Source organism: Danio aesculapii, chromosome 14, assembly GCF_903798145.1.
Source record: "Danio aesculapii chromosome 14, fDanAes4.1, whole genome shotgun sequence".
Lineage (NCBI taxonomy): Eukaryota > Metazoa > Chordata > Actinopteri > Cypriniformes > Danionidae > Danio > Danio aesculapii.
This window is the reverse complement of record NC_079448.1, coordinates 56,376,592-56,393,210: the sequence shown is the minus strand read 5'-3', so window position 1 is coordinate 56,393,210 and position 16,619 is coordinate 56,376,592. Positions and strand designations below refer to the sequence as shown.

The following is a 16,619-nucleotide window of genomic DNA, read 5'->3' as shown; positions in this document are numbered from 1 at the left end:
TTTTCAACCCAATTCTGGGTGTAATATGGAAGAGCCCAGTTGCTGGATTAACTTTGAATCAAATTAATAGGACTACATTTAACCTAATTCGGGTTTAAATAACACAACATTTCTTCTGTGTGTTGAATTTAAGCAAATTAAATTAACAATGTTCAACTTAATTTGTTTGTTTAAATTCAGCCCAAATAAATAGTTTACAACCACTTAACTTAAAACAATTAGTAAATGCAACTGATCATCTTTGAATATTTTCTTCAGTGTAGACCTACACAAAAGTGCTGTTTTACTGTTTTATTATTGTGTAAAGGTGAAAAGCATTAATCTGTCAATACGAAAAACTGATATTTTATGGATATTTTCACAGCGCAAAAGCAAAAAACTATTATCTTAAAATACACATAACTGTTATTATCCTGATATCAGTAGCCTATAAAGTGCATTGATCATCCAGAGCTGCTCACCCTGCGCGCATCTGCCCGTGTTGTGCACTCGGATCTCCGGCTGTTTCTCCTGCAGCGCGCGCGCACTCGCCGCCCGGAGCGCGCAGCCACTGTTGTAGTTCAGTCCGTCGGTTCCGCACACCGGCACTCCGCTCTTGCAGACGCAGATCCCGCTTTTACTCTTCTTATCGGTCTTGACGCACTCGAGCCCGGATCCGCAGCGCCTCGCAGAGACTCCGCGCCCGCCACAGGGCTCTCCCTCCCCGGCGGCGCAGAGCTCGCAGCATCCGCAGGAGTCCCGCAGCGTCCCGGAGGAGCAGCCCTGAGCCGGCAGAGGAGCGCACTGAGTCCGGTCACAGGAGCCGCAGCCACGGGAGAGCCGCTGCGCTGAGGCCGAGCCGAGCAGGGCGAGGACGAGTACACACAGCATGCTGACTGACTAAGTGTGTGTATGAGTGTGTGTCGGGTCTCCGGTGCACGGGTGAGGATTCAGATCCGCCCAGATCAGCGCAAACTCAGTCTCCAGCTCACCCAGCTCCTGCCGCTCAGGAATGCATAGTGTTTTCTGAAGCGTGAGAAGGTTTTGGTTGTTTTTAGGCTATTCTAGGGTATCCTTCACAAGTCAGAAGTCAAATTTAATTGCTTTTATCCTCGTGAGCTGCTGTGTTTCTGTTTATTATTTTTTTCATGTGCATTTTAATGCGATATTCCAAAACTGTTTAATGCACCACGGAAGCGTAGAGTACGGTTATTAAGATATTAACTGTTCTTTTGTAGTTATTAAGTATGATCTTATTCAATATTTCTTATCCTACTTCTACCCAAAACCTAATCCCAACTTCTGCCTAACTAAATATTAACAAACTAATTAAGCTAGTCATGGTGTTTAATGATCCACACCCGCCCAGATCAGTGCAAACTCCAGTAGTATCTGGCTGCAGACTTCCACATGCACTCTCAGACACATGACGTTTCAGACACATGCACTGAATAAAATATTCATTGGATTTCTGAAGTTGAACATTACTAAATTTCATTTGTTTAAATTCAGCCCATATAAATTATTTGCAATCAGTAACCTTACAACAATTGAGTAATCCAATCATTCATTTTCCTTTCGGCTTAGTCCCTTTATTCATCAGGGGTCACCACAGTGGAATGAACCGACAACTATTCCAGCAAATGTTTTACACAGCGGATGCCCTTTCAGCCACAACCCAGTGAGGATTCAGACCTGCCCAGATCAGCGCAAACTCCAATAGTATCTGGCTGCAGACTTCCACATGCACTCTCAGACATGCAGTAAAAAAGTGTGTGAGTGTGTGTGGCAGTGGTGGAGGAAGGGCTTTGTCAGAGGGGTGGCCAGGCAGGGGCCAGCAGTCACTTTGGCACATTGTTGTAGTTGTTAAGGGTGATAGTTTAAGTAACGCGTTACTGTACATCAGGAATGACAGACACATGGGAATTAGATAGATTATTCAGTGTTGGTCTACAAAACAAGATGAAACTGGATGGTTGGCACTGTGGTAACTTTAGTATCTCCTGTGTTTAGAACTATATTCTGTTCTTGACTGATTTAATATTACAACACTAAACCTGACAGATGCGGATGCCTGCAGTGTTGACGGAACCCATTATTTTCAGTGTCTGTGCTCTTCAGGTATCCATCAGTGTTTTTCAGTCAGTGATGGATATGGATTATATTGGTATTTTCTAAATAAAGTATTTGGACTGTTTTATTTTTTTAATTGACTTGTTCTTGACCAAGATCTGGCAACACATACGAGTCACGGTTCACCTCGGTTTTCCTCTTATTTCTTGCTCTGTGAGCTTGCACTTTTACAGAAGAGCTGTACTTTATACCCATCATAGACACTGGTTCAGTCTGCTCGAGTTCCAGCTCAGAGGCGGAGCTCCTGTCAGTCAGGAATGCATTGTGTTGTCTTCTGCATGAGAAGGTTTTAGTGGTTGTTAGGCTATTCTGGAGAATCCTTTACAAGTCAAAAGTCAAGTTTAACCCTTGTGTGCTGTTGGGTCGTTTTCATCCACTCTGGGTTGATTTTGAGTCTTATTTGTCCTCATCTTTCTCTGTGTTCCAGCAAATTTGATGATTTCTGCTGACTAATCTTATTATGACACATATTTGGGGAAAGTGCTTTGGAAGATTTCACAAGGCCATCAACACACTCTGTTCACATTGACTCCGCTTTGGTGATGTTGGTGCTGTTTTTGCTCCATTGTCTTCCATTATAATCACATTTATTGATTGTAAAGCCATGACAGCAGATAATCCTGCATTCTTCATCGTTGCTTGTTTTCCCTGTTGGCATTAAGATGGACCATTGTCATGTTTACTGTTGATCAGTGTTGTGCAAGTTACTTCCAAACTGGAATACATTACAGATTACTTGTTACTGTTATTTAAAAGTAATCCCTTACCTTACAATAGTCTCAGAATTGTAATGTTACATGACTCTTATATTACTTTTTAGCTCCTTTCACCAAAATAAGTACAGAATTAGAACTTAACACTATAAAATGTAAACTGCAGAGCGTTTTACATCCAGTATAAAGTGATATGATGTAGCATAATGACTGTGACCTATCCAAACTAACAATATAGTAGAGTATATAATTGGCAATGTGAAGGCTCAAGACAATGCAAGAAAGGATGACGGCCAGAACCACAAATGATCCAAGCCTGTTAAAAGTAAGGTAGAGGTGAAGTGATTATCTGTCAATAGCTTGGGTATATTCATATTAGACACAACAGGAGTATAACTCCAATGCCATGACAAGATGGCAGATTTGTGTTCTTTTCTTATTGTCATTATTTCATTCACTTTAAATTCAAGTGGTTCACAACACAAAACTGCCATGCACACAGTGAGCATGATGAACAGCTTTCTCAGTATAGAGCTCTACTAGAGGACCAACCCCTCAACCTCAGAGCCATAAAAATGAACATATAGGCTAAACATTGCCTAACTGCTTAGAAAGAAATCATGTCAAACAGAGATCTATATGCCTCTAAAAGGACCAAATTAATCCACTTAGGCTACAACAACAAGATAGATAGCTGTCGGCTCTATTGAACTACAGAACTAGACACACTTTTCATTACAAAAATGAAAAGAAAGTGCTTTGGCCACCTCTGATTCCACTGGCATGGGTGCATCAGCCATGGCATTGGGCTGTTAATCAACTGAAAGAATTCCTCCTCATGGGAGATGACTGCAGCAGGTCGAGCATAATCCCATCCCTGAACTAGATTATATAGAATTCTAGCTAGTCATCATGTAAACGTTAGCTTACCTTGTCATTGCTGCTGGTCACAGGTAGGCATGGGCCGGTATAAGATTCTGACGGTATGATAACCTTGGATAAAAATATGGCATCGCAGTATTGGGATTACTGCTCTAAAATAAGTTCTTTTTAAATGTCTGGGGGACTTTGAACACAGTATATTTTATTTTGTGAAAGATTTCTAATATTTTGGAGCAGTAAACATGTCAGGATAAATGAATCACTGACTCAAATGAATCAAAAACACAGATTTATTTACAATTTTAAACAGCATCTCTGGATCTTATTTCTGCTGGACATACTGTTGTCCTAAAAAAACTCTCACACATACCTTAGGAACGGTATTACAGGAAATCTTGGCGGTTTTAAAACCTTGACTTTTCCAAACTGTGGTATACCTTGAAAACGGTTATCGTCTCATGTCTAGTCACAGGGATCTTGCTAGCTTCCTGAAAGCGGGAGATTCCACTGTTGACATTGGTAACATGTCCTCAACGACATACTCTGCCACTAGTCTTCTCAAGGTTCAAGTGGCATGATGGCAGACCGAGAGAAACTTAATCTCTGCTGCTTTGGTTTATCACTCTCGTCTCGTCATTCTTTCTCTTCTCTGTAAGTGGAGTGGTCAACGCTCGAGATGTTTTCTTAAATTGCTAGTGCTATTTCTCGATGTCGATAATTCTCTCGGGTTTTACAAAGGTTGCATTTGACAATAACGTTCTTCTTGTCCTTATCTCGGACAAAATCAAAGTAATGCATGTACGTCCATGTCGTGAATGTACGGTCTTCCACCATTTTCATCTGCACGGTTCATTGGCTTACAGCAAACTAGGCTGAGCCAATAGGACCTCGAGTTCAGAGGCTGAAATCATTCTGCGTTCAGAGTAAAAAGTTCAAATAGCCAGAGGGAGATTAATGACAACACGCGCGTATATTCACTAATAGAACTTACTAGCGGTATTTTTTATTTATTAATGTCTTGCGGGTGAAAAGTTCGTTTTAACGCAAGCGATACTGATCATGTACTGAGTAAAATATGACTGAGAATGTATTAGTAATGCCTTACACTACTGTGTTACAGGAAAAAGCAATACATTGCGCCAGTGGTGTAGTGGTTAGTGCGTCAACACATGCACCCGGTGCTCACGGCGACCCGAGTTCGATTCCCGCCTCATGGTCCTATGCCGATCCTTCTGCTCTCCATGCTTTCCTGTCAATACTCTACTGTTCTATACAATAAAGGTGAAAAACCTGAAAAAATAATTATATATAATAAAAAAGGCAATACGTTACTGTAATACATTACTTTTGTAACGCATTACTCCCAACACTGCTGTTGATCATGAGTTTAACTCTAGATAAAATAGAAATTGTATGTAAAATGTCCATCATGACACCGACCATGGCAAACCCCACTGAAGACAAACAGGAGACCTTCTCTTTATTCCACAGATCATCTTTATTTTGCGCTGGTCATTGTAGTCTATTTACCGCTGTGAGCTCCTGTTCTGCTGTATTTGTGGATGAATGCGGCGGCGATGTCTCTGTAGGGCGTCTGAGAGTCGAAGCGTGTTTCTGGGATTCGGCAGAGTCTCCGGAACCCAGGAGATTTCAGCAGCAGGTTATGAGCCAAACCAACACAGCTGGAGCTCAGCCAATACACACACATGGACTGGAGAAAACACAACACACACACAACCTGGAGTTAATGCTGCTTATAATCGTGGCGTCTGCTTTTTAACACCGCTTCATGAAGCTTCGAAACATTTACCAATATTTAGTTTTGATCGGTGGTTTCGGAGTGTGTATCAACTTGTCAGTCAGATGATTTCAGTAAACAGGGCTTCATTACATCATAAGCAATTCAAAACAAATTCAATGATTCTCCTCTAGGGGGTGCTCTGTGTAACTGACGTGGCTTCATTCAGATCGCCCGCTAGTGGTGAATCACTGAACAGGTTTCACAGTTTTTACTGTGTTTTTACACGTGTTTGCAGAGATTGTAATGAGACATTTGTAAAATAAAATAATTAATAATCTCTTGCTGGCCTGTTTAGCAGAGCTCACAATCAAACAAAGAAAATATAAGCCTTGAAATATGATGAAATAACGCAAGTTATACAAACAATTAACATTGAATATCAGATGATGAGCTAAATGCATCTATAGGTTATACTGTCAATTTAAAGTTCACACTGCGCTTGAATAGTCATGTCTAATGTGTTTAGCATTAGTTGTAGTTGCATTAGTTTTTGTTGGATTTACACAGTTTTAATGACCAGCTGTTGCTATTCTATAGCTGTATCCCTTCTAGACTTTACCATGACTCTATAGCTGTATCCCTTCTAGACTTTACCATAATTTTACAGCATGATTATATAGCTGTATCCCTTCTAGACTTTACCATGATACTATAGCTGTATCCCTTCTAGACTTTACCATAATTTTATAGCTGTATCCCTTCTAGACTTTACCATGATTCCAGAGCTGTATCTCTTCTAGACTTTACCATAATTTTACAGCATGATTCTATAGCTGTATCCCTTCTAGACTTTACCATGATACTATAGCTGTATCCCTTCTAGACTTTACCATAATTTTATAGCTGTATCCCTTCTAGACTTTACCATGATACTATAGCTGTATCCCTTCTAGACTTTACCATGATTCTATAGCTGTATCCCTTCTAGACTTTACCAGGAGCCTATAGCTATATCCCTTCTAGACTTAGTTTTTATATAGCTGTATCCCTTCTAGACTTTACCATGATTCTATAGCTGTATCCCTTCTAGACTTTAACAGGAGCCTATAGCTATATCCCTTCTAGACTTAGTTTTTATATAGCTGTATCCCTTCTAGACTTTACCATGATACTATAGCTGTATCCCTTCTAGACTTTACCATGATTCTATAGCTGTATCCCTTCTAGACTTTACCATAATTTTATAGCTGTATCCCTTCTAGACTTTAACAGGAGCCTATAGCTATATCCCTTCTAGACTTAGTTTTTATATAGCTGTATCCCTTCTAGACTTTACCATGAATGTATAGCTGAGAGAGTGTTTTTAAGCGTCTGCTGTCCTTCACAGTGTAACGTACAGGTCAGCTTGCACCCGTTCCCCATGTGGACTCTTATATAAGCAGGAGCAGAGACACAACACATGCACAGATAAGAGGAGACGAGATGTGCTCATCTGCTGGATTATCAGCAACATCTTCTCTTCACAAACACAAGGCTGTGGGATCAAACACAGCAGAGCTCTGGCCAATCAGAGCACTCCTCAAACAGAACTTTCTCATGCATTTCAAACCTTTTTTAATACATTTAAGAGTTAAAGTTAAAAATAAACATTATAAACTTAATTTTAGGATTTTTGATCCATCTTAAACATTCGATATGTTTTAGGCTGCTTTCACACCTGTAGATCAACAGTTTTGTCCAGAAACAGGGATTATAATTCTTACAGTGTCGTTTTTGTTGCGGTTCGCGTAACAGTTAACAGTCACGTGTGAGTAAAGTCTCCTCACATTGGTCAGAGTTTGAGGGATTCTGGATTCTGCTCAGCTGTCACGTTATTATTTTAATTTATGATGATAAGCGATAAGACAAGCGAAAAGGTGCACTTTAATTTTGACACCCACAGACATCGTCACAGAATATAAATCATAGAGGTAAGGCTTTCTCATACAGCCTCATTTCAGCTGTCAAGTCTTGTAAACGTTATCTATTGAATCAATCAATCTATTAAAGAAAGCGTTAGCTAGAATTCTGCATTACAGGCTTAAACTATAGAGAGAAAAGCAGATGAAGCGTGACTGCTGTCTGATCATGAAGCAGATCAAGCTGATCTTTCTGTCAAGGTGTCAGTGCAGAAATGAACAAAATAATAGGCCTAATACAATATATTATAAGATTAAAATATGGAAAATGATCAGATTTATGTCAATTTTCCTAATGGATAAACAGCTCTCATTAATAGTTCCGCATGCTTTCCCTTTCCTATTCGACATGAAACGCACATTTGCCAGTAGGAATGATGACATCCCGCCCTACTCGTATTTCTCTCTTCATATAGCTGTATATATGGCTATTACCATAGACTATAGAATACACAAGACATGTCATTCATAGTGTAACGATCAATATGGCAAATGAAGCCCCGCCTTCTAGTACAGGAGCCAAACATCGATCGCTATATTGCGAATAAAGCCCACCCTCTGGCTCGGCCAGACGTGAGTTTCTGCAGATTTTGTGTGATTCAGACGTTTAGAAATGAAACTAAAGAGACAGATGTTGTTTAATTTCATTGATGATTCTTAATAAGAAATTCAATCATCGGCTTGGCAAGCAGTTTTGGAGAATTTAATGTTTCCCCATTCACACAGAACGCCCGAGCATACTGCCCAAGAGGCATTTCAAAGACGGCCACAGAGTGAAATGACTTGCCTTAAAGGGACTTCGCTATTACACAACCATGATATAGCCTGGTTCATTGGATTATTTTGCTTTCTCACTACAATCAATCCGCTCCAGAGTTCATTTCGAGCCGAGACCACCTCATTCAGGTGATCGCAGACAGGTGGATTTGGCGTGGATGTGAGCGCAACTGCAGGATTTATACATGCCAAACGACCCGTGCTAACTGGGGAAATGAGACAGGTTCCCAAACAAACATCTGGGTGTGAAAGCACCGTTAAACTTCATAAATATTTAATGATATATTTGAATATTTTTTAATAAATCTGAAACTTTATGATCTATTAAATCTGTTGCAATTGTTTGTTGCAAGGCTTTTTTGGATGTGATTTTAAGTCACAATATTTTCTTCCAATGCATCACAATTCTGACATCTTACCGTGCAGTTCTTAGTCTCTTAATTTTATAGTGCATTCCTGTATTTAAGAGCACAATTCTGACTTTATAGTTTATATGCTGGAATACACTTGTTGTAGTTCTGACTTGAATGATTTACATTTTGTTGTAGATTATCTTTATGCTTGTTAAAAATTTGTTGCATTCTTTTGACTTGCAGTTTTCTTTGTCACAATTTGATATTTTTTGCAACTCAGCCTTTTTCTTTGCACTTCTGATCACTCTTTTCTTGATCTTGTAATCTTGTTTTCCACAATTTCTTGTTCTTTATTAAACTTGTAAAGTTTTGCTGCAAGACTTTTCTGTAGGGATTTTGAGACACAATTCTTTTGCCAATCCCAAATCTTTCCATGACATTCTGACTTTCCTTGTTATCTTGCATTTATGTCACAACAATGACTTCTGATTCTGAGTTTGTCCACAATTTAGACCAGGGGTGTCCAAACTCGGTCCTGGAGGGCCGGTGTCCTGCATATTTTAGTTCCAACCCCAATTAAACACACCTGAGCCAGCTAATCAAGCTCTTTCTAGGTACACTAGAAACTTCAGGAAGGTGTGTTGGAGCTAAACTATGCAGGACAGCGGCCCTCCAGGACTGAGTTTGGACACCCCTGATTTAGGAAATCTTTTAAAAAAATGTTCTGGGCTTTGAAATGTTATATCAGCGACAGACAGATAAGAGGAGACGTGATGTGCTGTTGTTTATCACAGAATCTTCATCATTGTTTGGGCTGTTGTGATCAAACGCAGCAGAGCTGTGGGTAATCAGGCGTTTCAGCTGATCCTGTACTCACCGACGGCACAGTAGCGGCTATAGGGATCATCAGCACTGATATTCCTCTGATGAAGTGTGTGGCGTATTTCTGCATCTTTGAAGACTCCGTCTGTCTGAGAGCGAAGATCTGCACGCACAACAAACACTGACAGTGGAGGGACAGACGGCACGTAGTTCAGCCCACATAAGTCAGAATTCAGCCCAGATCAGAATAAAATGCTATAAACACATAGGTAATGATTACAAATGAAAATCTCTGAGTCGGTTTCCCAGTTCTGACTTTCTTCTCGCACTTCTGACTTTTTAATGTCGAAATTCTGACATTTCAGATGCAATTCAGACGTTTTATGGTTCTGAGTCGTTATATTTTTCACTTGAACCATGAAGTGTAAATGCAGCCTTGTGTTTATGGATTGCATAAAAAACTTGTGAAAAAAAAATCTAAAATCTTTATTTTAGAGATACACTCACCGGCCACTTTATTAGGTACACTTCTTCTATAACGCACATTTCTAATCAGCCAATCACATGGCAGCAGCCAGAAGAAAGGGGATTTAAGTGACGCTGAACGTGGCATGGTTGTTGCTGCCAGACGGGCTGCTCTGAGTATTTCAGAAACTGCTGATCTACTGGGATTTTCACGCACAACCATCTCTAGGGTTTACAGAGAATGGTCCGACAAAGAGGAAATATCCAGTGAGCGGCAGTTCTGTGGGCGCAATGCCTTGTTGATGCCAGAGGTCAGAGGAGAATGGCCAGACTGGTTCCAGCTGATAGAAAGGCAACAGTAACTCAAATAAGCACTCGTTACAACCGAGGTCTGAAGAGCATCTCTGAACACACAACACGTCCAACCTTGAGGCGGATGGGCTACAGCAGCAGAAGACCACACCGGGTGCCGCTCCTGTCAGCTAAGAACAGGAAACTGAGGCTACAATTCACACAGGCTCACCAAAACTGGACAATAGAAGATTGGAGAAACGTTGCCTGGTCTGATGAGTCTCCATTTCTGCTGACACATTCGGATGCTCGGCTCACAATTTGGCCTCAACAACATGAAAGCATGGATCCATCCTGCCTTGTATCAGCAGTTCAGGCTGCTGGTGGTGGTGTAATGGTGTGGGGGAGATTTTCTTGGCACACTTTGGGTCCATTAGTACCAATTGAGCATGGTGTCAACACCACAGCCTACCTGAGTATTGTTTCTGACCATGTCCATCCCTTCATGAGCACAGTGTCTCCATCTTCTGATGGCTACTTCCAGTTGCGTGATGCTATCATGTCAATATGGAGCAAAATCTCTGAGGAATATTTCCAGTTGCTTGTTGAATCTCTGTCATGAAGGATTAAGGCAGTTCTAAAGGCAAAAGGGGGTCCACCCCGGTACTAGTGAGGTGTACCTAATAAAGTGGCCGGTGAGTGTAAACACACAATTGTGAATAGAAAATGACTATAGAAACTTTTTCCAGACTGAGCGCTCAATTGCTGATTATTTAAATGATGCGCACCTCAGTGATGAGCAGATTGATGATGCCGAGAGAGACGGGCATAATCCAGCTGGAGTCTGGCACAGTGAGATCTGGAAACCACAGAGCGCCACCTGCTGCCAGCCCTGCAGCTGAGCACAAACAGGAGAGCTCAAGTCAGTTCTGGAGGGAATAATATTAATAGAAGAAGAATACTGAAGCACTGTGATGACGTAAAAGGCCTCAGCCATCCGTCAGTCCAATCAGCACAACAACATTTCACATCTGCATCAATGGAGTGCTGCAGACCAACATTAATGATGTAAAGACCCTCACACACACGCTCATCTCAACCAGAGACTCACCCACATCAGTGTTTCCCAGGCCCAGACTGAGGTTTCTTAGTGCCAGAGACACACACACCCACATGGGCAGCTGAACCCAGATCAGCACACTGGCCTTAAACGGGTGGCAGTTTTCACGGATGTAAAGCTCCGACACGATTCGCCGCAGATTCTTCTTGAAATGAAACCTGTGAGAGCAGGGAAAATAATCACATGTACAGACACATTATTAGCCCTGCTGTGAAGTTTAAATTCTCTTTCTCAATATTTCCCCTGTGATGTTTAACAGAGAGATGCATTTCTAAACATTATAGTTCTAATAACTTTCTCTTTGTCATGATGACAGTAAATAATATTAGACTAGATATTCTTCAAGACACTAGTATTCAGCTTAAAGTCACATTTAAAGGCTTCACTAGGGTAATTAGGGTAAAGTTAGGGTAAGTAGGCAAGTCATTGTATAACAGTGGTTTATTCTGGAGACAATCCAACACTAATATTGCTGAAGGGGCTAATAATATTAATTCATTCATTTTCCTTCAGCTTAGTCCCTTATTAATCAGGGGTCACCACAGTAGAATGAACCGCCAACTATTCCAGCATATGTTTTACACAGTGGATGCCCTTCCAGTTGCAACCCAGTACTGGGGAACACCCATACACATTCATTTACACACACACACACACACACACTCCTACACTACGGCCAATTTAGTTAATCAGTTCCCCTATAGCACATGTGTTTGGACTGTGGGGGAAACCCACGCTAACACAGGGAGAACATGCAAACTCCACTTCTTGCTGTGAGGCCACAGTGCTAACCACTGAGCCACTGTGCTGCCATATTATTGTAATGTATTTTTAAAACTGCTTTTATTCCAGCCAGATGGAAAAAAACACATTTACATTTAGTCATTTAGCAGATGCTTTTGTCCAAAGCGACTTACAATTGAATAATAGGAAATACTGTACAAAGTTTATTTTCTCTTAAAATTGACAATAATGTACATTAATGTAAATAAATATACACAGGAGGGCTAATACCTTTGTCTTCATCAAAACATTTAAAATAAATATTTAAACAAAAATATAGTCAGAACTGTGTATTATTACAGCTGGTGATTACTATCTAGTAATTCTCAATTGTATGATGCAGTCACAACTGCAAGAAAATTCAAAAGAGAATAAAACACAGAATCTTCATTTTTATTTAACCTGTGGCCGATACAATAGTTCATACTCAAACCCTTTTGATTTCATACAAAATACATTTTAAAAACAAAAGAAAAACAGAAAAACAGTTGTCTTGATGGTTGTGCAGTTTTCTTTAATTAAAATACAGTGTTTTGTAGAACAATCACAGCTTCAGCGTGGGCTTTTGCTATAAATAAAGCTTTTACTGTGGTAAAGCGTGGTGTTTAATACCTGCATGTCTGCTCTGTCCAGTTTTTCTCTTTGGCTCTGACGGAGATCTCGAAGCGTAACTGCTGAGCGATCGCAGCGATCTCCTTCTGCAGCACTTCAATCTGACTGAGCAGAAGAGCTCAGAGTTACACACACACACAGCATACAGGCACATCAGACGGAGACTGACTGGGATAATTATACTGCTGCCTGGAATACTGGATTCTGATTGGTCAGCCATGACGCTCCAGTGTCTGTTATTCCCCGTTTACAACCGCTGAATTACACATACTCACTTAATCTGTTGTGGTGTCTTTTACAGTTGTCATGGTGACACAACATCTACAGTAATTGATCTGTTGTGGTGATTCTACAGTTGCTATGGTAACAAATTAGTTGCTATGGTGACAACAACTACAGCAACTGATCTGTTGTGGTGATTCTGCAGTTGCTATGGAAACAACTACAGTAACTGATCTTTTGTGGTGATTTCTACAGTTGCTATGGTAACAACAACTACAGCAATTGATCTGTTGTGGTGATTCTACAGTTGCTATGGTAACACAACAATTACAGTAATTGATCTGTTGTTGCGATTCTATAGTTGCTATGGTAACACAACAACTACAATAATTGATCTGTTATAGTGATTCTACAGTTGCTATGGTAACAACAACTACAGTAACTGATCTGTTAGGGTGATTCTACAGTTGCTATGGTAACACAACAATTACAGTGATTGATCTGTTGTGGAGAATCTACAGATCAATTACTACAGAATCACCACAACAAATGAATTGCTATAGTAGCTGTGTTACCATAGCAACTGTAAAATCACCACAGCAGATCAAATTAAGTGCTTCTACAGGATGATTTATAAACACTATAGTATTTGATTAATCATGTCTGAGCTCTGGTTGTGTAGTGCAGTGTGTTTGTCAGGACCTTGGCGATGATGTGCGCCTGATAGATGGCCAGCGGGAGTGTGATGCTGCAGCGCAGGGCCAGTGTAGTGCAGATGATGCTGCTCCACCAGGGCAGTCCCGTCAGCTGCTGGACCGACAGCAGGAGCTGCTCCGCCTGGTGGACGGGTGCGGAATCCGCCACGCTCTCATACCAGCCGGACCCCTGCGTACTCGCAGCTCTGAATGACCCGCACTGAGAGATGCTGATGAGGGAGGGCCTCAGGGATGCTGGGTTACTATGACGACAGATCCGCACACTCACCAACACTGCTGATTGGCTGAGCCTCAGCATCTAAATATAACAGCAGGTATAAGCTCAACTACTACACTGTCAGAGCAGAAATCTGTATATCCGACAAAAACAGTGTGTCAGCAAACATTGATTTTTTTGATCTGATACTGTACATTTACAGTAATCACATCTAATAATGTATACAATTAATTTAATTGTATTTATATAATACATTTAACATTTAAAATATTTTAAAAACATTTTCCAAGTGCTTTTTAATGAAGAGTTGATAATTCTGTATATTTACTGTACATGACAAGTGTAGTATCTAACATTAAAACCTCAATGTTTTGTAATATTTTTATTAAAACATTAATATTTTTTATCTGAAACGGTACATTTATGCGAGACAAGTAATTTATTTTGAATGAAAACTTTTACGAATATACATTTATGTATATACACCAACTGGCCACTTTATTAGGTACACCTGTCCAACTGCTCATTGATGCACATTTCTAATCAGCCAATCACATGGCAGCAGCTCAATGCATTTAGGCATGTAGACATGGTCAAGAGGATCTGCTGCAGGTCAAAGCGAGCATCAGAATGGGGAAGAAAGGGGATTTAAGAGACTTTGAACGTGGCATGGTTGTTGCTGCCAGACGGGCTGCTCTGAGTATTCAGAAACTGCTGATCTACTGGGATTTTCACGCACAACCATCTCTAGGGTTTACAGAGAATGGTCCGACAAAGAGGAAATATCCAGTGAGCGGCAGTTCTGTGGGCGCAAATGCCTTGTTGATGTCAGAGGAGAATGGCCAGACTGGTTCCAGCTGATAGAAAGGCAACAGTAACTCAAATAAGCACTCGTTACAACCGAGGTCTGCAGAAGAGCATCTCTGAACACACAACACGTCCAACCTTGAGGCGGATGGGCTACAGCAGCAGAAGACCACACCGGGTGCCGCTCCTGTCAGCTAAGAACAGGAAACTGAGGCTACAATTCACACAGGCTCACCAAAACTGGACACTAGAAGATTGGAGAAACGTTGCCTGGTCTGATGAGTCTCCATTTCTGCTGACACATTCGGATGGTCGGCTCACAATTTGGCCTCAACAACATGAAAGCATGGATCCATCCTGCCTTGTATCAGCGGTTCAGGCTGGTGGTTGTGGTGTAATGGTGTGGGGGAGATTTTCTTGCACCTTTGGGTCCATTAGTACCAATTGAGCATGGTGTCAACGCCACAGCCTACCTGAGTATTGTTGCTGACCATGTCCATCCCTTATGAGCACAGTGTCTCCATCTTCTGATGGCTACTTCCAGCAGGATAACGCACCATGTCATAAAGCACCAATCATCTCAGACTGGTTTCTTGAACATGACAATGAGTTCACTGTACTCAAATGGCCTCCACAGTCACCAGAGCTCAATCCAATAGAGCACCTTTGGGATGTGGTGGAACGGGAGATTCGCATCATGGATGTGCAGCCGACAAATCTGCAGCAACTGTGTGATGCTATCATGTCAATATGGAGCAAAATCTCTGAGGAATATTTCCAGTAGCTTGTTGAATCTCTGACATGAAGGATTAAGGCAGATCTGAAGGCAACTTGGCAGTAAGATGTACCTAATAAAGTGGCCGGTAAGAGTATATAGAGTTACAAGAGGTTAACATAAAAAAAACTAATTTTTCTTTCATATTCACTCATTACCGATCAGACACGATATAGGTTTGTTTACTAATATTAATATATGACTATTTTAACACAAACTATAAGCAATTTATTAGCTTATTCGCATTTTTCTGTTATACATAATTTCATCATAATCAAACAGACTAGCTAATACATTAAAATAACTCAAAAAGATGTCAACTATAGTTCGAAATAGCAGAGAAATAGCAGAGAAAAGCATCAGTGATCACTGATATTAAACTCTGCTTTGACAGATCAGTCTGCAGACTACATTAAACAAAACAAGTCTTCACCTTGGTTTGCGATCCCAGACCTCAGATGAGCTTCTTTATCACATCATTACAGCGCGATGAAGCTTTATTGAAGCTTTGTTTGTTTGAAGGTTTATTTTTTGATCACGTTCATTCTCTCAGTCGGAATGTCAAGTTGAGCGGGCGCTTGAATATGACGCCATCACGCCAAAGCCTCTATCAGAGTCAGAGCGCCACCTGCTGACAGACACTTACTAAACACACCAAACTCACCGTGTTTACTCCTACACTTTGATTATACTTATTAACAAAGAATTCCTGCTTCATCTGGCTCTGTATCTGCACATACTTCAATATATCGAGTCTGTATAAAGGTACGATGTTTTTAAATATTTATTGATGTTTTTTGTGTGATAAACTAAACATTCACCTGCTAAATTGAAGATAATGTTAATTTTAGCGGTTTGTTGACAATATAAATGACTCTTTCAGCATAAATTTAATTATATTCACCTCCAGTTTAACTGTCCCACATGGGAAAAGTACTATAGTAATTTGTAGTAGCCTAAATGCTAGTGTTGTTGAACTGTACTGTAGTACCTGTATGGTATTTAAAACTCTTTCTTAATGAATGCTGTAGCACAGTGGTTCTCAAACTTTTTTCACCAAGTGTACCACCTCAGACAAAAACAGTCTCTCCATGTACCACCATACTGACCGGTATTGAAGTACAGTAGTGTAGTAGGCCTAATTGAGCAGTTGCAGCTCTTATTATTCTGAATATTCATTATTGTCAGCCACTTTAACCATTATAAATAGTTTGAGCATTAACACTGCACTGTGCTTACAGGTAAACAAATAA

General features: G+C 40.5%; 2 protein-coding genes across 2 annotated transcripts in view; both read right to left on the bottom strand.

Moving 5' to 3' along the window:
- The window catches only part of igfbp7 (insulin-like growth factor binding protein 7), an 11,593-nt gene extending 10,608 nt beyond the window's left edge, over nucleotides 1–985 (bottom strand). Inside the window, exon 1 of the mRNA XM_056472751.1 lies at nucleotides 462–985. Coding sequence (XP_056328726.1) covers nucleotides 462–870 — 409 coding nt within the window. The 5' untranslated portion in view covers nucleotides 871–985. The remainder of the gene's footprint in view (nucleotides 1–461) is intronic.
- A 4,196-nt stretch (nucleotides 986–5,181) lies between these two features.
- LOC130241031 (cytochrome c oxidase assembly protein COX18, mitochondrial) lies at nucleotides 5,182–15,956 on the bottom strand. The gene is made up of 7 exons (XM_056472745.1): nucleotides 15,800–15,956; nucleotides 13,554–13,865; nucleotides 12,630–12,730; nucleotides 11,226–11,392; nucleotides 10,903–11,012; nucleotides 9,414–9,521; nucleotides 5,182–5,418 (listed from the first exon to the last, which is right to left on the bottom strand). Exons 2-7 carry the CDS (start codon nucleotides 13,863–13,865, stop codon nucleotides 5,230–5,232), a joined length of 987 nt encoding a protein of 328 aa, XP_056328720.1. The 5' UTR covers nucleotides 15,800–15,956; the 3' UTR covers nucleotides 5,182–5,229.
- Between the last annotated feature and the right edge of the window lie 663 nt (nucleotides 15,957–16,619).